The 24,498-nt window shown below is 43.2% G+C and overlaps 1 protein-coding gene across 8 annotated transcripts in view; it reads right to left on the bottom strand.

Annotated features, from left to right (window-relative positions):
* LAMA2 (laminin subunit alpha 2) overlaps positions 1-24,498 on the bottom strand; it is a 593,715-nt gene that overhangs the window by 288,290 nt on the left and 280,927 nt on the right. For 5 of the 8 annotated variants that reach the window (XM_075268017.1, XM_075268020.1, XM_075268018.1 and 2 more), the window contains exons 16-17: positions 22,538-22,591; positions 22,272-22,385 (exon numbers count right to left, since the gene is read on the bottom strand). In XM_075268017.1, coding sequence (XP_075124118.1) covers positions 22,272-22,385; positions 22,538-22,591 — 168 coding nt within the window. The remainder of the gene's footprint in view (positions 1-22,271; positions 22,386-22,537; positions 22,592-24,498) is intronic. The other 3 variants (XM_075268019.1, XM_075268023.1, XM_075268024.1) reach the window with 1 other exon arrangement.

Below are 24,498 nucleotides of genomic sequence, written 5' to 3'. Positions count from 1 at the left end.
GCCATTGTCTGACTGGGAATTCAAAGATTATATTGGGGTTATGTGCACCCACAATTTTTGCTACTGGTATACAGTGCCATTGTCTGACTGGGAATTCAAAGAATATATTGGGGTTACGTGCACCCACAATTTTTGCTACTGGTATATAGTGCCATTGTCTGACTGGGAATTCAAAGAATATATGGGGGTTACGTGCACCCAAAATTTTTGCTACTGCTATACAGTGCCATTGTCTCACTGGGAATTCAAAGAATATATTGGGGTTACGTGCACCCACAATTTTTGCTACTGGTATATAGTGCCATTGTCTGACTGGGAATTCAAAGAATATATGGGGGTTACGTGCACCCACAATTTTTGCTACTGCTATACAGTGCCATTGTCTCACTGGGAATTCAAAGAATATATTGGGGTTATGTGCACCCACAATTTTTGCTACTGGTATATAGTGCCATTGTCTGACTGGGAATTCAAAGAATATATTGGGGTTACAAATACCCTCATTTCTTGCTACTGCCATATAGTGCCAGTTTCTGACTGGTAATTCAAAGAATATATATTCGGGTTACGTGCACCCACAATTTTTGCTACTGGTATATAGTGCCATTGTCTGACTGGGAATTCAAAGAATATATTGGGGTTACAAATACCCTCATTTCTTGCTACTGGTATATAGTGCCATTGTCTCACTGGGAATTCAAAGAATATATTGGGGTTACGTGCACCCACAATTTTTGCTACTGGTATATAGTGCCATTGTCTCACTGGGAATTCAAAGAATATATTGGGGTTACAAATACCCTCATTTCTTGCTACTGGTATATAGTGCCATTGTCTGACTGGGAATTCAAAGAATATATTGGGGTTACAAATACCCTCATTTCTTGCTACTGGTATATAGTGCCATTGTCTGACTGGGAATTCAAAGAATATATGGGGGTTACGTGCACCCACAATTTTTGCTACTGCTATACAGTGCCATTGTCTCACTGGGAATTCAAAGAATATATTGGGGTTACGTGCACCCACAATTTTTGCTACTGGTATATAGTGCCATTGTCTGACTGGGAATTCAAAGAATATATGGGGGTTACGTGCACCCACAATTTTTGCTACTGCTATACAGTGCCATTGTCTCACTGGGAATTCAAAGAATATATTGGGGTTACGTGCACCCACAATTTTTGCTACTGGTATATAGTGCCATTGTCTGACTGGGAATTCAAAGAATATATGGGGGTTACGTGCACCCACAATTTTTGCTACTGCTATACAGTGCCATTGTCTCACTGGGAATTCAAAGAATATATTGGGGTTACGTGCACCCACAATTTTTGCTACTGGTATATAGTGCCATTGTCTGACTGGGAATTCAAAGAATATATGGGGGTTACGTGCACCCACAATTTTTGCTACTGCTATACAGTGCCATTGTCTCACTGGGAATTCAAAGAATATATTGGGGTTATGTGCACCCACAATTTTTGCTACTGCTATATAGTGCCAGTTTCTGACTGGTAATTCAAAGAATATATTGGGGTTACGTGCACCCACAATTTTTACTACTGGTATATAGTGCCATTGTCTGACTGGGAATTCAAAGAATATATAGGGGTTACGTGCACCCACAATTTTTGCTACTGCTATACAGTGCCATTGTCTCACTGGGAATTCAAAGAATATATTGGGGTTACGTGCACCCACAATTTTTACTACTGGTATATAGTGCCATTGTCTGACTGGGAATTCAAAGAATATATGGGGGTTACGTGCACCCACAATTTTTGCTACTGCTATACAGTGCCATTGTCTCACTGGGAATTCAAAGAATATATTGGGGTTATGTGCACCCACAATTTTTGCTACTGCTATATAGTGCCAGTTTCTGACTGGTAATTCAAAGAATATATTAGGGTTACGTGCACCCACAATTTTTGCTACTGCTATATAGTGCCAGTTTCTGACTGGTAATTCAAAGAATATATTGGGGTTACGTGCACCCACAATTTTTGCTACTGGTATATAGTGCCATTGTCTGACTGGGAATTCAAAGAATATATGGGGGTTACGTGCACCCACAATTTTTGCTACTGCTATACAGTGCCATTGTCTCACTGGGAATTCAAAGAATATATTGGGGTTACGTGCACCCACAATTTTTGCTACTGGTATATAGTGCCATTGTCTGACTGGGAATTCAAAGAATATATTGGGGTTACAAATACCCTCATTTCTTGCTACTGGTATATAGTGCCATTGTCTGACTGGGAATTCAAAGAATATATTGGGGCTACGTGCACCCACAATTTTTGCTACTGGTATATAGTGCCATTGTCTCACTGGGAATTCAAAGAATATATTGGGGTTATGTGCACCCACAATTTTTGCTACTGCTATATAGTGCCAGTTTCTGACTGGTAATTCAAAGAATATATTGGGGTTACGTGCACCCACAATTTTTGCTACTGGTATATAGTGCCATTGTCTGACTGGGAATTCAAAGAATATATTGGGGTTACAAATACCCTCATTTCTTGCTACTGCCATATAGTGCCAGTTTCTGACTGGTAATTCAAAGAATATATTGGGGTTACGTGCACCCACAATTTTTGCTACTGGTATATAGTGCCATTGTCTGACTGGGAATTCAAAGAATATATTGGGGTTACAAATACCCTCATTTCTTGCTACTGGTATATAGTGCCATTGTCTGACTGGGAATTCAAAGAATATATGGGGGTTACGTGCACCCACAATTTTTGGTACTGCTATACAGTGCCATTGTCTGACTGGGAATTCAAAGAATATATTGGGGTTATGTGCACCCACAATTTTTGCTACTGGTATATAGTGCCATTGTCTGACTGGGAATTCAAAGAATATATTGGGGTTACAAATACCCTCATTTCTTGCTACTGCCATATAGTGCCAGTTTCTGACTGGTAATTCAAAGAATATATTGGGGTTACGTGCACTCACAATTTTTGCTACTGGTATATAGTGCCATTGTCTGACTGGGAATTCAAAGAATATATTGGGGTTACAAATACCCTCATTTCTTGCTACTGGTATATAGTGCCATTGTCTGACTGGGAATTCAAAGAACATATTGGGGTTACGTGCACCCACAATTTTTGCTACTGGTATATAGTGCCATTGTCTCACTGGGAATTCAAAGAATATATTGGGGTTATGTGCACCCACAATTTTTGCTACTGCTATATAGTGCCAGTTTCTGACTGGTAATTCAAAGAATATATTGGGGTTAAGTGCACCCACAATTTTTGCTACTGGTATATAGTGCCATTGTCTGACTGGGAATTCAAAGAATATATTGGGGTTACAAATACCCTCATTTCTTGCTACTGCCACATAGTGCCAGTTTCTGACTGGTAATTCAAAGAATATATTGGGGTTACGTGCACCCACAATTTTTGCTACTGGTATATAGTGCCATTGTCTGACTGGGAATTCAAAGAATATATTGGGGTTACAAATACCCTCATTTCTTGCTACTGGTATATAGTGCCATTGTCTGACTGGGAATTCAAAGAATATATGGGGGTTACGTGCACCCACAATTTTTGCTACTGCTATACAGTGCCATTGTCTCACTGGGAATTCAAAGAATATATTGGGGTTATGTGCACCCACATTTTTTGCTACTGGTATATAGTGCCATTGTCTGACTGGGAATTCAAAGAATATATTGGGGTTACAAATACCCTCAATTCTTGCTACTGCCATATAGTGCCAGTTCCTGACTGGTAATTCAAAGAATATATTGGGGTTACGTGCACCCACAATTTTTGCTACTGGTATATAGTGCCATTGTCTGACTGGGAATTCAAAGAATATATTGGGGTTACAAATACCCTCATTTCTTGCTACTGGTATATAGTGCCATTGTCTGACTGGGAATTCAAAGAATATATTGGGGTTACGTGCACCCACAATTTTTGCTACTGGTATATAGTGCCATTGTCTCACTGGGAATTCAAAGAATATATTGGGGTTATGTGCACCCACAATTTTTGCTACTGCTATATAGTGCCAGTTTCTGACTGGTAATTCAAAGAATATATTGGGGTTACGTGCACCCACAATTTTTGCTACTGGTATATAGTGCCATTGTCTGACTGGGAATTCAAAGAATATATGGGGGTTACGTGCACCCACAATTTTTGCTACTGCTATACAGTGCCATTGTCTCACTGGGAATTCAAAGAATATATTGGGGTTACGTGCACCCACAATTTTTGCTACTGCTATACAGTGCCATTGTCTCACTGGGAATTCAAAGAATATATTGGGGTTACGTGCACCCACAATTTTTGCTACTGGTAGATAGTGCCATTGTCTCACTGGGAATTCCACAAATAATTTGGGGATTCATTCACCCTACATCTCAGGCTCTTGCCATATTCACCCAGGTTGTCAGTGCTGCACCAGCTCGTTCCCAGACAGCTCGGCCCGAAAAACACGTTACCTATATAGAGGATTTGGACAATGAAGACAACATGTTCTAAATCTAATGTCTGCACCTTCTCCAGAATTAAAATAAAGGCAGCGTTTAACTTTCAAATAGCACTGCACAAAGGAAGAGCTTATCAGCTTGTCTCATGACATGCTACTGAAAAGTGTCATTTGTGTATCTTAATGTAAATATAGTTGTATAAGCTTTTTGGGTTTTAGGCACTGCCAAGTTATTTATTACCACCCGCTCCCTTATAATGATGATGACGCCAAAGTCACTGTGGGTGTTCAGAGCTCACAGCTTTGGTTGACATTTGTCTTGCTCTCTGTCGGTACCAGCTGTCTTTTTGGATACCGTAAAGTTATGTTGACTTTATTAACAGCTATAGAAGCTTTAGACAGGTTGTGACGGTGTGTAACCCTAACAACACTAAGTGGGATGCACATTAATAGTCAGTCTATGTACGCTAAATGTATCACTGAAGTAATTTTTTTTCCCTCTCCCCTAATATAAGAAAGGAACAGACATTAGACCTAGACCGGGGTTCGAGGCTTGTAAAAATCCAGTATTATTTGTTCTTCATGACGTGAAATATGTGTTGAAAAGCAACCCAAGATGAAGTCAGCCATGTGTGCCAGTGTGTTACTTGGCATGCCTTTGCTGGCCCCAACTGTAAGGGTCACTCTCCATTTCCTCCATTTTCCACTCCCCTTCACACCATTTGTGGTGAAGCAATGGGATGCACTGAAGTGCACCCTCTAGCCTCGTGTGGGACAGGGACATCAGATGCCACTCCAACCCCCTCGTCTTCCTCCACCAGCCAACGGTGCGAAGATGAGAGGAGTGTGCTCTGAATGTTTTCTGCCTAGCAGAGGCTAGTTCTCACTTACGAAAATGGCCCCACTTTGACCTGTATATCAGGCACAATGGTGTAGGTTTCAAAGAAACATGGCACCAACAAGTTGAAAAACGTGGGCCATGCGTGGACCGTGTTTGAGTCTGGCAAGCTCCAGATCTGCTACCAGGTTCCAGCCATTATCACAGGCGCAAAAATGCCAGGCCCCAGGTGTAGCAGGGAAAAAAAAATGCCATCTCAGCCAGGATGGCATCCCTGACCTCGGAGGCACTGTGCTGTCTGTCCCCCAAGCTGATCAGTTTCAGCACGGCCTGCTGACATCTCCCCATGCCAGTGTTACAGTGTTTGCCGCTAGTAGCTGGGGTGGAGGTTGCAGCATCGTAGGGTTTCAGTCTACTCCTGCCATGAATTTTGGCCTGGGAGAGGAGATAGGCCACCCCAGTTTGCACCCGGGGAACAGACTCCACCACATTCACCCTGCCTGTCATTAAAGATAAGCACTGCAGCATCCCTGACCACAGGCGCTTGTCCATGTGTCGGTGGTCAAGTGGACCTTGCAGCAAAGCGCAGAGCTCTGGGCCCGACTGATGTTATGGGACACATGCAGGCGCAAGGCAGGGACAGCACACCAAGAGAAGTAGTAACGGCTAGGCCCAGCATAGGGAGGTGCCCCAGCTGCCATCTGCTGACGGAAGGCCTGGGTCTCCAGAAGCATAAACAAACACCAACATCTCCAGGGCCAGCAGTTTATCGATGAGGCTGTTAAAGGCTTGGGCATGGGGGTGGGTTGTGTTGTACTTCTGCCTGCAATGAAAAGCTTGGGAAATGTGGAGTGGCTGGGAAGAAGCGCATGATGGTGCAGGCCAAAAGGGCGCATGAGGGTGAACTCCCCAATGTGTCAGAGATAGGTGTGTAGGTGTCCTTGCATCATATACTTGCACCATATTTGGCTTTGGAAGTTAATTTTGTGCCAAAAAGTGGTTAAGACAGCGATCCCTCAGCTACTCCCGTTACACTGTCTAGTGAAATTACCATCTTTGGAAGTGGACCACCACTTGTAAGATCCCAAAGGAAGCAGGCAAGAGATGTGTAGTGCAGAAAAAAAGATGAGAAAATAAGTGTAGGCTGTAGAGCACAGAGGGATCGGAGAGGACAGAGCTGGTGTCGGCCAGGTATTCCCACAACATGCGCCTATACTTGTCCCTCCTGGTGACACTAGGCCCTGAGTGGCAGTAATTTGTCCAGGGGGGCCATTAACGTGTTCCAGACCTAGGAATAAGTCTTCCAACAGGGTAGAGTTTTGCATGCCTTTGCTTCTACCCACTGTTTTTGCTGCTTAGCTTCCCTCCACATCTACACTGCTTTCACCCCTAAACATCACCCCAGTTTATGCCTTTGTTTCTACCCTGTTTTTTTTTGTTGAATTAGCTTCCCTCCACATCTACACTGCTTTAGCCCCTAAACATCACCCCAGTTTATGCCTTTGCTTCTACCCTGTTTTTTTTTTGTTGAATTAGCTTCCCTCCACATCTACACTGCTTTAGCCCCTAAACATCACCCCAGTTTATGCCTTTGCTTCTACCCAGGTTTTTTGTTGATTTAGCTTCCCTCTACATCTACACTGCTTTAGCCCCTAGACATCACCCCTGTCCATGTGGGGTCGGTGGCCTCGTCATCCACCAACTCCTCTTCCAATTGCGCACTGGCCCCTTACTGCAAACCGCACATGACCACAGCTTGCCCTGATGGCAACTGTGTCTCATGATCCCCACTTAGGTCCAGACAAGTCGGTGGCGGGTCCAAAACCCCAAAATTGGAAGGAAATGGCGGATGCTGCAGTATTTCTAACACCTGTTCCTGGTGCTCGGGCCTGGTCTGTGTTGTACCCTGCACCCTGCTTAACGCAGCTGCCATATCCGAAGTTGTGCTGAGCGCATGCTAATGTTTCGTGTCCAGTGCAATGGATGGGATGGGATTTCACATAAGTCTGCCACCCATGGCCACTCATGGTTGAGCAACTGAGGGAGTTGACTTTGACGAACCCGAGGGTTTTGGAGTTGGAACTACATCAAAGGTCTGTGCTGCTCACACACTCTGCTCAACACATGATATGTTTAGTGCCAGCAGTGTGGAGACGTCGCACAACAGCCGTTGTTCCAGCAGGTACAGGCGTTGTAGGAGTGCATAGAGGCTAGCAGCGGCAACTATAGACTTTAAAAACTATCCGCACAAGCGCCACACTTTCACCAGTAGCTCAGGAACATTGGGGTACCTTTTTAAAATGATTAGCAGCAATGAGTTAAAAACGTGGCCCAGGCATGGAATATGTTGCAGGCTGCCAAGCTACAGAGCCAATCCCAGGTTACGGCCATTATCACACATGACAACATGCCTGGGCCCAGGTGCAGTGGCAAAAACCACATTGCCGTCTCATCGAGGATGGCATGACTCACTTTGTAGGCAGTGTGCTGTCTGGCCCCCAAGCTGATGAGCTTCAGCACGGCCCGCTGACGTCTCCCCACACCAGTGTTGCAGCGTTTCCAGCTCGTAGCTGGGGTCAATTTAACAGCGGAGGAGGGTGGTGTTTCAGCCCTCCTCCCAGGAATGTTGTGTGGGGAGACAAGTCAGGCCACCACATTTTGCGACCCAGTCCACGTCTCAACTACATTCAACCACTGTGCCCAAATTGAAAGGTAGCGTCCCTGTCCGCATGCACTTGTCCATTCGTAACTGGTCACATGGAACTTTAGGGCTAAGCGCTGAATTTAGGGACCGCCTCATGTTTGGGGGAAAGTGCTGGTGTGGACGGCACAGTGCGGTGGCGCAGTAGACACTCTGCCCAAAAAGGGCAGAGTGTCCCCCAGCCGGGATTCCAACATCTCCTGGGCCAGATTTCTTGAGATGAGGCCGTTGAAGCCTTGGGCATGTGGGTGGGTTGCGCTGTACTTTAGCATGAAATGAAAGGCTTGGGAGATGGGGAGTTGCTGGGAAGAGGCGCATGATGGCGCGGGCAAAAGGAGAAATGTCAGGAAAAGGTGAGGATAAGGGTGAACTCCCCAAAGTGTCAGAGGCAGATGTGGAGGTGTCCTGGCTGCTGGTCTGGGCTGCAGCGCCAGCCCTGTCAACAGTGGGAGAGGCAGTGGCCGCCAGGCCAAACGACGATTATCCTGCGCTTGCTCTCACCCACTGAGCCCAGGGCTTGCCTTCCAAATGATGGCACCCGCAAGAGGTGGTGAGATTCCTCTCTGCAGATCTCCAACCCATCTTGGACTTGCAAATTGCACTAAATTTGTCATGTAACTGACATGTATATGATGAGTCTATCCATTGTCTGTTCATTTTGGTGAAAGTCAGCCTGTCAGCTGACAGACAGCTGTGCTTGTCAGTGATGATGCCACCGGCTGCTTGTACCCCCAGTTTTTGCTGCTTAGCTTGCCTCCACATCCACACTGCTTTTGCCCCTACACATCACCCCTATCCATGCCTGTGCCTCTAGCCATAAGTCTGCCACCCATGGAAACTCATGGTGCAGAAAGTGAGGGAGCTGACTCTGAGGAACCCTTGGGTTTTGTAGCTGGTACTCCATCAAAGGTCTCTGCTGCTCACACACCCTGCTGAACATACGGTATCTAGGGTTAGAGCGTGTGGTGACCTCGCACAACAGTAGGTGCTTCAGGCAGATGTAGGCCTTGCTGGAGTGTATTGCGGCTAGCTACAGGTACTGTAGACTTGGGAAAGTGGGTGTCCAAGTGCCGCACTTTCACCCTTAGCTCAGCTAATTTGGGGTATGTTTTTAAAAATCATTGCACCACTACATTGAACACGTGGGCCAGGCATGGAACGTGTTGGAGGCTAACAAGCTCCAGAGCCCTCCAACAAGACAAAAAAGCCTGGCCCCAGGGGCAGCGGGGATAAACAAATTGCCATCTCATCCAGGATGGCATCCCTGACCTCAGAGGCAGTGTGCTGTCCGTCTCCCAAGCTGATGAGCTTCAGCCCAGCCTGCTGACGTCTCCCCACACCAGTGTTGCAGCGTTTTCAGCTCGTAGCTGGGGTCAATCTAACAGCGGAGGAGGAGGAGGGTGGTGTTTCAGCCCTCCTCCCAGGAATGTTTTGTGGGGAGACAAGTCAGGAAAATTCTTGAAACAGGGGAGAGTTTTGCATCTTTGCCCTTGCTGCCTTTGGACATCCCTTTGCCTCTAGCCACCATTTTCCCTGCTTTGCTTGCCTCCACATCCACACTGCTTTTGCCCCTAGACATCACCCCAGTCCATGCCTTAGCTTGTACCCCCAGTTTTTCCTGCTTAGCTTGCCTCCACATCCACACTGCTTTTGCCCCTAGACATCACCCTAGTCCATGCCTTAGCTTGTACCCCCAGTTTTTCCTGCTTAGCTTGCCTCCACATCCACACTGCTTTTGCCCCTAGACATCACCCCAGTCCATGCCTTAGCTTGTACCCCCAGTTTTTCCTGCTTAGCTTGCCTCCACATCCACACTGCTTTTGCCCCTAGACATCATCCCTATCCATGCCTCTGCCCCTAGCCATAACTCTGCCACCCATGGAAACTCATGGTGCAGAAACTTTGGGAGCTGACTTTGAGGAACCCTTGGGTTTTGTAGATGGAACTCCATCAAAGGTCTGTGCAGCTCACACACCCTGCTCAAGATATGGTATTGTAGGGTTTCAGCGTGTGTGAATGACGGACAACAGCCTGTGTTTGGACAGATGTAGGCCTTGCTAGAGTGTTTTTAGGCTAGCAGCGACTCCTGTGCACTTGCAAAAGTGGGCGCAGAAGCGCCGCATTTTCAACAGTAGCTTCGGTACATTTGGGTATGTTTTTAAAAAACTTTGCACCACTAGGTTAGACGTGGGCCAAACATGGAACGTGTTGGAGGCTGGCAAGCTCCAGAGAGCCGCTACCAGGTTCCAGCCATTATCACAGGCGTAAAAATGCCAGGCCCCAGGTGTAGCAGGGAAAAAAAAATGCCATCTCAGCCAGGATGGCATCCCTGACCTCGGAGGCACTGTGCTGTCTGTCCCCCAAGCTGATGAGCTTCAGCACCGCCTGCTGACGTCTCCCCACACCAGTGTTTTAGCGTTTGCCGCTAGTAGCTGTGGTGGAGGTTGCAGCGTCGTAGGGTTTCAGTCTACTCCTGCCATGAATTTTGGCCTGGGAGAGGAGATAGGCCACCCCAGTTTGCACCCGGGGAACAGACTCCACCACATTCACCCTGCCTGTCATTAAAGATAAGCACTGCAGCATACCTGATCACAGGCGCTTGTCCAAGTGTCGGTGGTCAAGTGGACCTTGCAGCAAAGCGCGGAACTAAGGGCCCACCTGATGTTGAGTGACACGTGCTGGTGCAAGGCGGGGACGCCACATCGGGAGAAGTTGAGACGGCTAGGGACGGCATAGTGAGGTGCCACAGTTGCCATCAGGTCCGGGAAGGCGGGAGTTTCAACAAGCCGGAACGCCAACCTCTCCTGGGCCAGCAGTTTAGCGATGTTGGCGTTCTAGGCTTGCGTGGGTGGGTGGTTAGCGGTGTATTTCTGCCGGCGCTCCAATGTCTGAGAGATGGTGGGTTGTTGTAAAGAAGCGCCTGATGGTGCCTTTGATGGTGCAGGAGAAGGAGATAAGACAGAAACAGGGGAGGATGAGGGAGAAGTCAACAAAGTGGCGGAGGCAGATGAAGTGATGTCCTGGCTCGTCCTCTGGAGTGCATCGCCAGCACTGTGAGCAGAGGCAGTGGCATGAACGGCGGGCGACGTTTGTCCTGCCGTTGCTGCCTGCCACTGATTCCATTGCTTGGATTCCAAATGACGGTGCATTGAAGTGGTGGACAGGTTGCTCTTCTCAGGGCCCCTACTCGATTTCGAGAGGCAAATTGTGTAGACGACACTATATCTGTCCTCGGCGCATTCCTTGAAAAAACTCTACACCTTCAAGAAACGTGCCCTCGATGGGGGAGTTTTTCTGGGCTGGGTACAAAAGGGAACATCTTCGGACATTCCGGGTCTGGCCTGGCTTCGGCAAAGCAGCTGACCTCTGCCTCTGGACATGTCTCTGCCTCTAGCTACCCTTTTTGGTGCTGCACCTGCCTCAACATCCACACTACTTTCCCAGCTTGACATCCGCCTTGTCCAGGTGGGGTCGGTGTCCTCGTCGTCCACCACCTCCTCTTCCAACTCCTGTCTCGCCTCCTCCTCCTGCACAATGCGCATGTCAACTGGCTTCCCTGACAGCAACTGCGTCTCATCGTCGTCGATGAGGGTGGGTTGCTGGTCATCCGCCACCAAATCGACCGGAGATGGAATGGAGGAGACTCTAGTGTTTGAGCATCTGGACACAGATACTCGTCTGTTAGGTCTGTGGAATCGCGAAATGGAGGGGCAGGTTGCGGTACAGTCAAAGGAAGGGAGAACAGCTCTGGGGAGCAGGGACAGTTGGGGTTATTGTTCTGGGAAGATTGGGAATTTTGGGTGGAAGGAGGACAAGACTGTTGGGTAAGAGGAGGTAGAGGCTGACTGGCTGGTGGACAATGTGCTTTAAGCGTTATCCGACAGCCATTGCAAGACCTGTTCCTGGTTCTCGGGCCTACTAATCTTTGTACCATTCAGCCTAGTTAATGTGGAACTTTTGTGCAAAGCGCAGAACTTAGGGCCCGCCTGATGTTAAGGGACACACGCTGGTACAAGGCTCAACTCACCCTAAGTGCCAAAAACACTGCTGGTGCAAGGCTCTACTCATGCCAAGGGCCTCAATCTCTGCTGGTAGCTCAGCTTAAGGTCCTGTAACTTTGTTTGGAAGGGCTCATGTTAAGGGCTAGAAAAGTGAATTTTGGAAGGTCTTACCACATCACACACACACACACACACACTCAAAATGACAGTTAAGGGTGAGGGCTTTTGGAATTCCCATTGCCTATTCCATTTGTGGTTGTCATGGGGAACATGATTTAAAGGGGTGGTTGTTACTGTTTGTTGAGCTTAAATTGGGGTTTGTGTCCATCCATTTGGGGAGTAAAGAAGGTTTCCAGGTATTTTCCCACTTTGATAGAGGTTTTTTTGAATGTGGAAAGTGTGTAGTTGTTAGGCAGTGATGTTGGGGTAATAGAGGGTCTTTGGTGTGTTAGATGCCCCCAGACATGCTTCCCCTGCTGTCCCAGTGTCATTCCAGAGGTGTTGGCATCATTTCCTGGAGTGTCATAGTGGACTTGGTGACCCTCCAGACACGGATTTGGGTTTCCCCCTTAACGAGTATCTGTTCCCCATAGACTATAATGGGGTTCGAAACCCGTTCGAACACACGAACATTGAGCGGCTGTTCGAATCGAATTTTGAACCTCGAACATTTTAGTGTTCGCTCATCTCTAATTATTATACATGTGTTTGTGAATAAAGAGCTGTCTGTATTCTGCCGCAACCAATAAATTCAATCGCTCATTTAAGCAAGCCCAGCATATTTTTCTCTTTTACAAAAAATGAAGGTATCATTTCAGAGACACCCATGTTTTATTAACAATGATTAGAACAAAATCTTTTCTGCAAGGCAGACTTATGGATCAAATAACTTTTCAAGTTCTAACAAGATTCACATTGTAAATTAGGTTTATGAATAAATAGCACTGGAGTCATGGATCCTGGCTTTTATCAGTCGTCAAAAACATACTTTATCAATTTTTGAAACCAATTTCAAAGGTGAGATGGAATGACTTCAGTCTCTCATCAGGGACAAGAAAGTAAAAATGTTATTCAAGGTGGATATTAACTAGCAAATTAAATATAAACAGTAAAGTTTCGTCTCATATTGACATTTTATACATGGCTCTAATATACCTTCCATGTAGCGTTAGATATACATAATGCGGGTACAATGGTACTTTCATATAATACTGATGAACTGTAGCAATTGTTAAGGAGGACCTTTAACTACCTCCACCAACTCCAACTCTTTGCATCCCTAGATGCTGCTCCATTAATCTTGGCACAGTTGGATTTTTTTCTCTAGCCCCCATTATTTCTGAGCAATCAGTGCAGTTAGTTTTGGAGTATAGTTGGTTGGTCTCAGGCGTCTTCAGCCTAGGGCCTCTTATCTTACAGTACAGAATCTAGCCTATCGGATGCTGAAATTATCAGCACTGATTGCTGAGAAATGGTGGAGCTAGAGAAAAAAAAATCCAAATGTGCTGAATCAGTGTAGTGACACCTATTGAAGGATGCCAAGATCTGGAATCGATGTGGTGAATGGTGTTCTTTACCTGAATATGGAGCGTTCAATATTTTAACACAGGGCCTACACTTTTTCTGTAACACACTATTATACACTTAATGTTAGTATTGGCATGCTAATATCAGTATATACAAAGTAGGCTACTTTAAGGTGCTGTATTAACGCCTAGCATCTAAACCTATAGACTTCAAGTGAACGACGGACCAACAGTCCTTGGGAAAAGAACAGAGACATGCTCTATTTTAGTGAACCATGGAGTTCCATTAAAGTCTACGGATCTCTGAAAATCAAAGACAGGAATCGGATGGCATCAATGATTCATTTTTTAGGGGTCTCCACACTTCAAAAAGTATAGTTGAACACAAAGAAGTTTTTTCCTCAGTAAAAAATAGAACAACCACAGGCAGTGCTTGACCTGATGATAAGCAGGGCTGTTTGCTTGCTGATATAATGGACAACAAAAAATGTGTGATATAGGGTAGATGCACCTAACAATCAGGTCTAACAAAATAAAAGTGCACTAAAATATAACCTTTATTGATCATTTAAAATTTTGTTTTACCACGTGATAAAGTGATAGGAAAAATATAACAATGGGCTAAACTGCATGTGTAATGCTCCGTCTGCTATACTGTTGGTTGTGTCAGGTCTGTTGGGTATAGATCGATAAACTCCCTTTAAACTACCTAGATAGTTTACTAAGACCCCACGAGGTAGGGTTCTCTAGCTAGGGGTATATTCACACATGCAGACAAGTAACACACCGGGCTCATACAAGCTGCCTGATGCATTTCTCCGGCATTCACAAGGTATGGTGGAAAAAAGTGTCACTTGAAAACTATCTTGCCAAACAACTCATTCCACAGGGTTTGCATGTACAGACGCTTCCCTCTTTTGGAGCTAAAAATGATGACATAATCTCTAGATTCAAAAAAATATGCAATACCAGTAGTAAAGCATTTATGGAACTAAATTTCTGGCAACTGAGATTGAACGAATCGAAAAAAAGAGTTGGTGAAACGATTGATACCTTCCGAATTTGACAGCATATGCAAAGAGATGGATAACCTAGTTTCAGTTTAGGAGAAACAAATCCAACAGACCAAAACTAAGAACCATCAAAGAGATTTGGCTGATGCACAGAATAACCGAGTCTATAAATGGAAATTTTCAAGGAATATGTCGCACGGTAGATCAACATCTAACACATTACTCAGCTCTGCAGGTGGCGAATCGAACTCCTCTGTGAGGTTACGTGACAGGTTAAATGCAAACAAGAAGGATCCTATTCATCTTATAACAAGAAGAAAGCAAATAACCCTGGAGAAGGAACATATCTGTCTGATGCCCTACAAGTATTGAAACCTCTCTGATAAACATTTTACACCAGTGCAGTTGGAGCTTTTAAGGTTTTAAAACTTGCATTTATTTGCTAGGAAATTAATCTTTAAGAAGTTATACCATCAGGGTACTTTACCTAACATCTTATCAATTGAGGAGGGACAAGAAGCTACTCGTATCAACACCCTACAATATCTTTTGGATGAGCAAGAGCCACCTACAAGAGGTATGTTTCCTTATAGTCTATTACCTCCTTCAAAGGCATTTCCTCCTTTGTCTACTTTCACTAATATTGATTAATTTGTCAAACTAGTCTGTGATGAAATTGTGTAAATTCCATCTTCAGTATATAATGACAATTGTACTGTGCTGCAGAGATGAGATATAAAGGAATAATCTCAGATGACTGATATTATTGTGAAACTTCAGACAAAAGAGGAAATGTTGTACTGTGGCCTACCAAGATGTATGAGAAAGAAGCTCAACGCATAATACATACAGTATTATAAAAAAAAAAAAAAAAAAAAAAAAAAACTCTCTAAATATATCACCAGATTTATGTCTATTCTACAACAAGCTGTGGATGACATTATCACAAGTCAACAAGTTATGAATAAACAGGTTTACATTACTGTTGCTGAACTATATTAATAGGAATTGATGAACCATGGTTACATGAGCAATATCTACAGTATATAAATTGATTAACTTTTTTACCTCTGCCATATGTCTTACATCGGTTAGTTTTGTTTCATCTTTATTATGTACTTGCATGCATGAATATGTAGTTAACTGTATTTAATAAATATTTGATATGTTTTTATGATATCTCTATGCACTGTGTCATAAATATGCTTTTTTCGGCTGTTTGTCTCTATTGATAGGTGGGCCCTGTTTTGGGCATATTTAAGGCAGCTTATATTTTGTATGTTAGAGCAGTATTGCCTTTTTCTGGTTATTTTGTCGGTACTATTCCGTTATCGGGCCAGCAGAGCTTACCAGCACCAGCATTGGGACAGCAGCAGTCAGCATTTCAGCATCGGGAATGACATCTGAGGACTGACTGCTGGACCGATGCTTGTGCCCAGCTCTCCTTCCATCTGCCCTGTACCCCTCTCTGGCCCGCCCCAAGGACTGACTGCTGGCCCGATGCTGGCGCCCTGTCTCTAGTAACCAGTACATCAATGCCCCCATCCATCCTCCCAGTGCTGCCCCCCAGCTCTTCTTACATCTGCCCCGTACCCCCTCTCCCTGCCACTCGACTAGGCCTCACCTCGGCGCTCTCATTCTGGCCATTAGCGTTCAGGAGGAAAGAAAGACGCTCGCACTGGAAGCCATGGCCGGCACAGAGAACGGAGACCGGAAGGAAAAAAATAGCACACACCGGGGCTCAATAAAGGGTCCTGAAAGTGGCGGCGGAGATTCAGGGATGCGCTGACCATAGTAACGGCGGGGAGCTATGGTGACCCAGAGGGACAAACTTCCTGCAGCGTCCCGGCGACTAGTAATGTCGGTCAAGCCTAGTCACGTGGCGGGGAGAGGGGCAGATGGAAGGAGAGCTGGGCCAGAGAGGGGTACGGGCAGATGGAAGGAGAGCTGGGCACAAGCATCGGGCCAGCAGTCAGTCCTCAGATGTCATTCCCAATGCTGAAATGCTGACTGCTGCTGTCCCGATGCTGGTGCTGATAAGCTCTGCTGGCCCGATAACGGAATAGTACCATTTTGTCTCATACCATACTCTGTGCTTTGTTTGTTGCATTGCTTTTTTTTTTTTTTTTTTTTTTTTAATTGTTGGTTGGCAGGGGGCCTTATGTGAAGCTTGGGCAAGGGATGTTAAATTATGTGTAGTAACACTAAAAAAAAGTTTGAACAGGGCCTCCTGATGTATTAAAACGGCCTGGGTATATGGGTCTGGTGCCAAGAATGAAGATGCATAACTATGAATGTCTCTCAACAGCTAGTTGCTTTAAGGAGATTAAAGGGGTTGGCCACTTTCAGACCAATATTAAGAAAAAAAATGTATGGTTTGTACAATAAAAGGATATGCAATTTTGCTTTATATTTTCTGTATCAGTTCGTCACAGTTTTTAGATCTGTGCCTGCTTTCATTCATTGTTACTTCTAGGAGATAAAAGTCTCACCGTGGTCATGTGATTTACGGTCCATGGTCATGTGATGAGCACACAGGTGCACTGCTGATTATCAGGCAGATGTCTGATTACTGTGATGTGACTATAACGAGCAGCACCTGTGTGCTCATCACATGACCATGGTCAGATTTTTATCCAACAGAGGTAAACAGAATGATTTGGGTTAATATGTGGTGTTACAATATATAATACCGGTACTATCGATAAGGGGTTGTAAGCAATGTGCAGCAGGTGCAGCCATGATATGGTAGTCGCAGCCTGTTCCACTGTGCAGTCCAGCGTTCATAGGGTTAACTCCCTTTGCAGCAGCCGGGCGTGGACGACTGTCTGACTGACTGGGGTGTCGACCAATGTACGCTTTTCGTGGGCAGCTGGGCTGTTTGCTTGTGACCGCCCTTCCCTATTTAAGGGGGCTGGTCTGGACGCCCTGTGCTCTAAGATCAATCCTAAAACCTAATTGATTAAATGCCCTGAGATAGTAATGACATTGTTAGTTGGGCAGCGTGCTGCCTTGTGGGTTGTGTGCGAATAATCTCAGTTGGACTTAGCTAGTTTTACCCCTAAGTCAGTATTCACACTGATAGTTGGTTTGGCAGTAAGCTGCCTTGTGGGTTGCATGGAACTGTAGCACACAGTGTTTAGTTGGTCTCTGTCTAATCCAGGAGTTCTGGCTAGACAGTTTTGATTATTGTAGCAGCTGCTCTGAGCTGCACAGGGTACTCTGTGATTTAAACGGAGCACACCCGGCTATTTTAGTTATCTGGCAGTGACACTAAATTGCCAGACCGTATTCACACTAGGGTGTTTCAGCAGTTCAGAGTCTAGTAGGGCTCCGCAGGGTTTTGTTTGTTTAGTTTTTTTTTTTTTTTAAATAAACCCTGCTGACCATAACAGGGGTTTCAGTCAAATTGACGCTGTGAAACGTTTTTCTTACAATATCTGTTTTGACCATGCTTGTATTTAAGATATTCTAAAATGTTGACAGATATCTCATATAGATTAGAGATACAAACTGTGGTGTCCATACAACCTTATGGCTTGCGATGTAGCATGAATATAAAAGGTTATACTTTTGTAATGAAAGTCACCGTTGATTCCAATTTCAGTATATTTCTAAAGCTGCATAATCATAATCTTTTTTTAATATTACAATTTTTCTTAGTTGGAACTAAAATTAATCACAAAATGAAACAGTGATACGGGAGCCGAGAAAGTGGAGACAGGAAAGATAAAGCATGACTGTCTGATTATTTGGCAGTGGTTCAATTTGTGCTTTTGAGAAACTAATGAAATGAGAAATGCTGTTTTAAGCTTCACGCCATGTCAGATAATGTGTCACTGAAATGTCCTTGAATTAATTGGTCAGCTATACATTCTGGGCAAGTCATACAATGAAATTCCTAGGGAAAGAGAAGTGTAATCTTTGCTCAGCCACTTCTTGGATTAATTGCACAATTATTGATGGTCATTTTAAGCAGAGAGCATAAAATGCAATGCATGAAATATGTGATAAACATGAGACAGGAATAGATAGTATTCAAAAACAGTATTCATCTTATTACTCGGTCTGTAAACACTAGAGATGGGTGGATCTTATGAGATTTGTTTTGATGAACATTCATAAGGTTCGTTGAATTTGTTTCAGGGCAAACTTTTTCGGATACATCTCCTCAGACCCCTGAGTATAATAGGTGGAGGCTGAGGGGAGAAAAAGAAAAATATTCGCCTTACCTCCTCTCTCCTGGGCTAAGTTCATACCTCCAGTACCCTCTTCAGCTTCTTCTTGCTTCTGTCTGACACCACATGCCCTGGGGTGATTATTGTGGCCTGTAATTGGCATCAGCAGTCACATGGCCAAAGAGGTCACAGGCCTCAGTGGAGACCCCAAGGCGTGTGACAACAGTCTGGTAAATATGAATAGAATACAATATTCATGGCATGTAAGGGTTTATTCTATTCTGCTATTCTGTGTGAAGAAACACAGGTGAACATGTCCATCCCACCAACGAAGTTCCAGGCTGATAACCTCCGTACTACCTTAAGGAATAAACTATCAACTTTTTCCATGATGTAAGCTTAATAAGACATTGACTGATATTTCTATTATTCTGCAAGACTTTGCTGTATCTATTTTTTCGTGAAGACGTCAATAAATTTCCATGCATTTATAAGAAGCTCAAAACCTCAAAATAACCAACCGGCCAGAGGCAGGAAAAGGCCTGAAGAGGACACTATGGGACTGTCAGATGCCCAGGAGAGGTGAGGTAAGGTGAGTATAAATGCTTGTCACGTTTCCTCACCTCCCCTATTCCTTTACTTATACTCTGGAGTCTCAATAGCTGTATAGCTATTGAGGCTGGTCTAATACTATATTACTAGGACAGGTCTGGGAACCTTCAGAATGCTCCTGTTTGTCATAGTAACAAGATGGTTCCCAAAATCTCACAGCATGGAAACTGTCCTGCACTGACTAACCCACTGGCCCTTGTGGGTTATTTTTTTTTTACTTTGCGAGGCTACAGTGCAGTGAAATGCCCATGATAAGAGTGAATTATGATTGTAGTCATTAGCTTCGGAACTCCACTATACAATACAGTGGAGACCCGCCAGTTATGGCAGCCACTGTCGGGAAGGGGTTAAGGGGTTAAGGGATGAAGGGGTTAAGTTATGATACGTGTTAAATCTGTCTGGTCAAGAGGACAGGTAAGGAAGGATGCCTTTGTAATTCTAAAGAACAAATATGAAAAGTAACACTTTTAGGATCTTTAGCATCCTAAGTTACACAGACATTGGCATTTTTTTTTCTTGTAGTAAATATCAATGTAGGGGAAGAGGGAGCATCCTTAGAAAACAATGGCATTGGAGAATGCTATATATTGGATAAAAAGACATTAAAAAATATAGATCGTTTATTAGGATCTTCATATCTTTTAGAGATAAGCGAGTAGTATTTGATCAAATACCTCGCCACCATAGGAGTGCATGTAAGTGGCCGAACACCAAGGGGTTAAGCGCATCGAATATCATTTGGGGGTGATTCAGTTCTAAGATTTGTTTCGGGTCAACCATATTTAAAACACTCCATAAATTAAACAGTTTGAGGCGTAAATGATTGCCCATGATTTTTTCATATAGACACGTCAGTTATTGGAAAAAGTGATGCTTTTATACAAAAATTTGCCAATTTTGTTATATTTATGTTTTGCTTGTTATTTTGAAGAAATAAATGTGACAGACTGTATGAAGAACTAGGTTTTTTTAAAAAAAATAGGCAAAAAAAAAAATCCTTGTACCGTGTTAGCCAGAAATAATCTCCTTATGGAAGCAGAATGCTGCACCAAAATAGCATTGGTATTAGCAAAAGCAAATTCTACAGAATTTGAAGAAAAATTTGTTTGAGCGAGCCTGGATTACCAGCCAGTTGAACGGGGAAGAACTTACCTTTTAAAATCAAGTCACCAAAAATGATACCACAACAGAAGCAAATACCACAGCAACATAGAATTAGTTGGAAAAGAGGCAATTACAGAATTTGAAGAAAAATTTGTGTCAGGCTATCAGTATTCCTGAAAGCTGAAAAGTGAAAACAACAAAAATTATCCCTTTATGGGACCAGATTCCACAGCAAAATAGTGTTGGAGTAGTGACAAATAAAGAACATATTATATGTCAAAATCAGTCAAGCTGTGTATACACCCTACCTGATAATATACCAATTTTGCCCCATTTGTGAGGCAGGGAAAAATGCACCCATTTTGGTTTTATAGTTAAAGTTTACAAGCATGGCAAACCAATAATATGCTTTTCATTATGCAGCCAGCAATATTTGCAAAAGTGTGCACAGGCCAGGGGTCTGCCATGGTTGGTCTTCTTTGCCAACGTGATCACTATCATCATCATCATCCTCCTCCTGAAACAAACAATGCTCAGCAATCTCCCCAGCTTTAAAATATCAACAGAGCCAATCTGCGTCCACAGGAAAGTTTTGCTCCTCCATATTTTTCTGTAGGAAAGGAGTTCTCTGAAAACCCAGACCCAGTTCTTAATTCTCCTTAAGCTCCTCTTGCACCAGCCCAGGGCAATGATGGTGACTACGAGATGGAAGTTCTTCTTCCTCCATCCCTCATTGTATGAGTGTAAGTGTCCTATAAGAGAGTTGCCTCTGCTGATTAATTTGGTGGCCTCCTTAAAGGAATTCAGAAGGCAACAGTAAGGATCCTTCATGATCTGTAAGTTATATATTTGGTAACAGTAGAACCAAGGGTGGTAATGTGAACTAAGATTAAATTAAAGAGTGCAGTTAGTGAGTGTAAGTTACTGTTCTCATTGGCAAACTATGTTCTTAGCGTGAATATCTATGTCTCTCTTTTTATGATTATGATTTGCCCTGGCAGCAGCTTCCTGGCATTAGCTACTAAAGTTAAGTTTACCTTTTCTCTATATCTCCAAATTTCTTTTAGGCCTGGTCATGTTGCAAAAACAAAGTGTTTTTTTTTTTTTTTTTATGTTAACAGCAAAGTGGATGGGATTCTAGCTAATACCATTCATACACTGCAGAAAAAAACTTGCGTCGGAAATGCTGTGATTTCAAAATCGTTTGTGTTTAAGTCATTTATATCTACTGAAACTTTATAGGTATAATAGAGACATTAGGTTCAAAGAGGAAAACTGTAAACTTTTTGTGAAAAATACTGTGGAAAAAAATCTGATGTATTTCTGCTATGGTCTTTTCCACACTGTTTTTTGGCTATGGCTTGCTACGTGGCGTCTTAGCCTAACTGGTGGTTCTAGACAGTGCTGCAGAGTTTTGTGGCTACATGGCGCCTTAGCCTAAGTGGTGGTTCTAGACAGTATTTTATCCACCACTGTCCCAAATTATGAGTTATGAAGCAGAAGTGGCAGAATTTCTGAAGGTCACACCAGCAGGAATGCAAAGTGCTAAAAGATGTCTAGTAGGTGAAGACTACATACAGAAATTGTTTTCAGTCTGAACCAAGACTATACAGATGGTTATTTCATTTGACCCAAGAAATTTTGTTTATATGACTAGATTAAAATATTGGATTACAGGAGATCTATTTAAAGCAAACGGTTAAATACAAAAACAGATCTTATATTTCAAAAAATTTCCTTAAAACAGAAGTTAACATGTTCTATTAAAATTGGAAAATTCCACTGTTTATTTCTGTTTTATATATTAAAGAAATGAACTTACTTTGCAGTATCCAGTAATATCATCACATGAGTCAGAGTGACCGAAACATCGACATGGCTCACACTTTCCACCAAACAGGGTGCCATTTACCCGTCTGTATCCTTGCAAGCAGGACTGCAAGGGGTAACAAGGGAGAAAAGGTTAGTTAGAGAAAACATTTTATGCAGACTTTGGTGTGGAGAAAAATTGGCAGATAAAGCCAAAAATTAAAGTCACACTATTCCTCTTTCTAGTGAAAAAAGTGCATGCTGTGCATTTCAACTGACCTTACCATCACCTTTAAGTGGAAGGCTAAATGGAGCATAAGCTTCAGCTTTCTTCTGAGATAGCGCAGAAAGACAGAAGAAAAGGTAAGGAGATAGAAAGAGAATAAGTAGAGCAGGCTTATATAAGAAATTAAACTGTTTGAAAATAACATAAAGGAAAAAGGAAATCACAATTGTAAAGAATCAGACTGTCACTATGACTATTTTCTGTTGTGTTAACGCTAGTCATTACATTTTTGAAGTATTTGGTATATAGTACATAATTAGCTTTTTCTAGGAGTACAAGTAATGATACAAATCTGCTATCTACAACCATATATTCTGGATAATGCTAAAAGTTGTTGAAAAGGGAAGGTGGAAAAAAAAAAAACATACTTACCTGTCCCCGTCTCTCAATTGTCCCCAGCCACAGTCTGGTCCAGCGCTGCACAGGGGCTTGTTCTGGCAGAAGTTTAACTATGGCGGCTACCTGGGAGTTGGGTGGCTGCCATAGCCGTCTGGTGTCTGCTGCATCATACAGCAGACAATATGCGGTGCCCATGGTTGGTGCTCACAAAGATTGTAGGCATTAACCCTTCTGGCGCCTCAGTCAAGGCTGACCGAGGCTCCATTTTAGACCATAGGGTCTAACTACATATGTATTTAACTACATATGTATTTAACTACATATAAAAGTAGTTAAATACTGTGAAACACATACATATTAGGTATCCCTGTGTCTGAAAACACCTGCTCTAAAAATTTATAAAAATATTTTTCCTGTACGGTAAACGCCGTAGCGGGAAAAAAAGTCAACAGTGCCAAACCGCCATTTTTTTCATCGTTTTGCCTCTGATAAAAATTTAAATAAAAAATGATCAAAGCAATACCAATTCCCCAAAATGTTAGAACTAAAAAGTACACCCAGGCCCACAAAAAAAGACGGTCTATACATCCCCGTACTCGGACGTATAAAAAAGTTACGGGTGTCAAAATACGGTGACTTTTAGAAAAAAAAAAGTTTTGGATTTTTTTTAAGGGGTTAAAAAGTATATTAAACCTTATAAATTTGGTATCTCCAGAATCGTAACGAAACATTGAGGTGACATGTCATTTGGGCTGCACAGTGAACACCGTAAAAATGAACCCTGTAAGAAAATCGCACAAATGCACTTTTTCTTCAAATCCCACCATTCTGAATTTTTTTTCCAGCTTCCCAGTACATTGTGCAGAACAAATAATGGTAGCATCACGAAGAAAAATTTGTCCCACAAACATTAAGACCTCATATGGCTCTGAGAGCAGAGAAGTAAAAAGTTATGGGGTTTGGAAGGGGGGGGGGGGGTAGTCAAAAACGAAAAACAAAAAATGCCATCGGTGGGAACAGGTTAAAAAAGAGTTTTCTGGTTTGAAATAGATGTACAGCATGTACTATATCAGTAAAGGTTAGAATTGTTATCAGTATTGCTGATAATGATTATTATCGTATTATCATAGTGCAATAATACAAAAAAAAAAAGAAAAATTGGAAAAAGTGAAAACAGTGGGGCAGATTTACTAACAGTCTAAAGAATTTAAAAGGGGCAAACTTAGACTAGACAGTCTTAAACACCAACAGATTTGTCTAGTCTAACATTATACCTTTTATTAGTTGACACGGTTACGGTAACTCCAATAAAATTTGTCAAAATTTGTCATTATGTGCAACGTTCAATTTTAGTGAAGCCATACCCCATTTCTGGCGAAGTCATGCCTCACTTTTGTATCATAAAGTGACTAAAAGCATGTTGTTTTGGGTAATTCTGCGATTTTGGCACATTGCTGTTAGTAAATCTCCTCCATTGTGTTTTTCTATATTGAAAACAGTGTGGTTCAAGAACTCCATTTCTGTATCTTACATTGCTCTATGGGGTATCAGGGAGCCTTCACACGGAGTAAACGTGCGTGTATTTTTGCAAAATACATGTGTAAAAATAAGACTC

The sequence above is a fragment of the Leptodactylus fuscus genome, chromosome 3 (genome assembly GCF_031893055.1).
Source record: "Leptodactylus fuscus isolate aLepFus1 chromosome 3, aLepFus1.hap2, whole genome shotgun sequence".
Classification (NCBI taxonomy): Eukaryota; Metazoa; Chordata; class Amphibia; order Anura; family Leptodactylidae; genus Leptodactylus; species Leptodactylus fuscus.
This window is presented reverse-complemented; position numbering and strand designations above follow the sequence as displayed.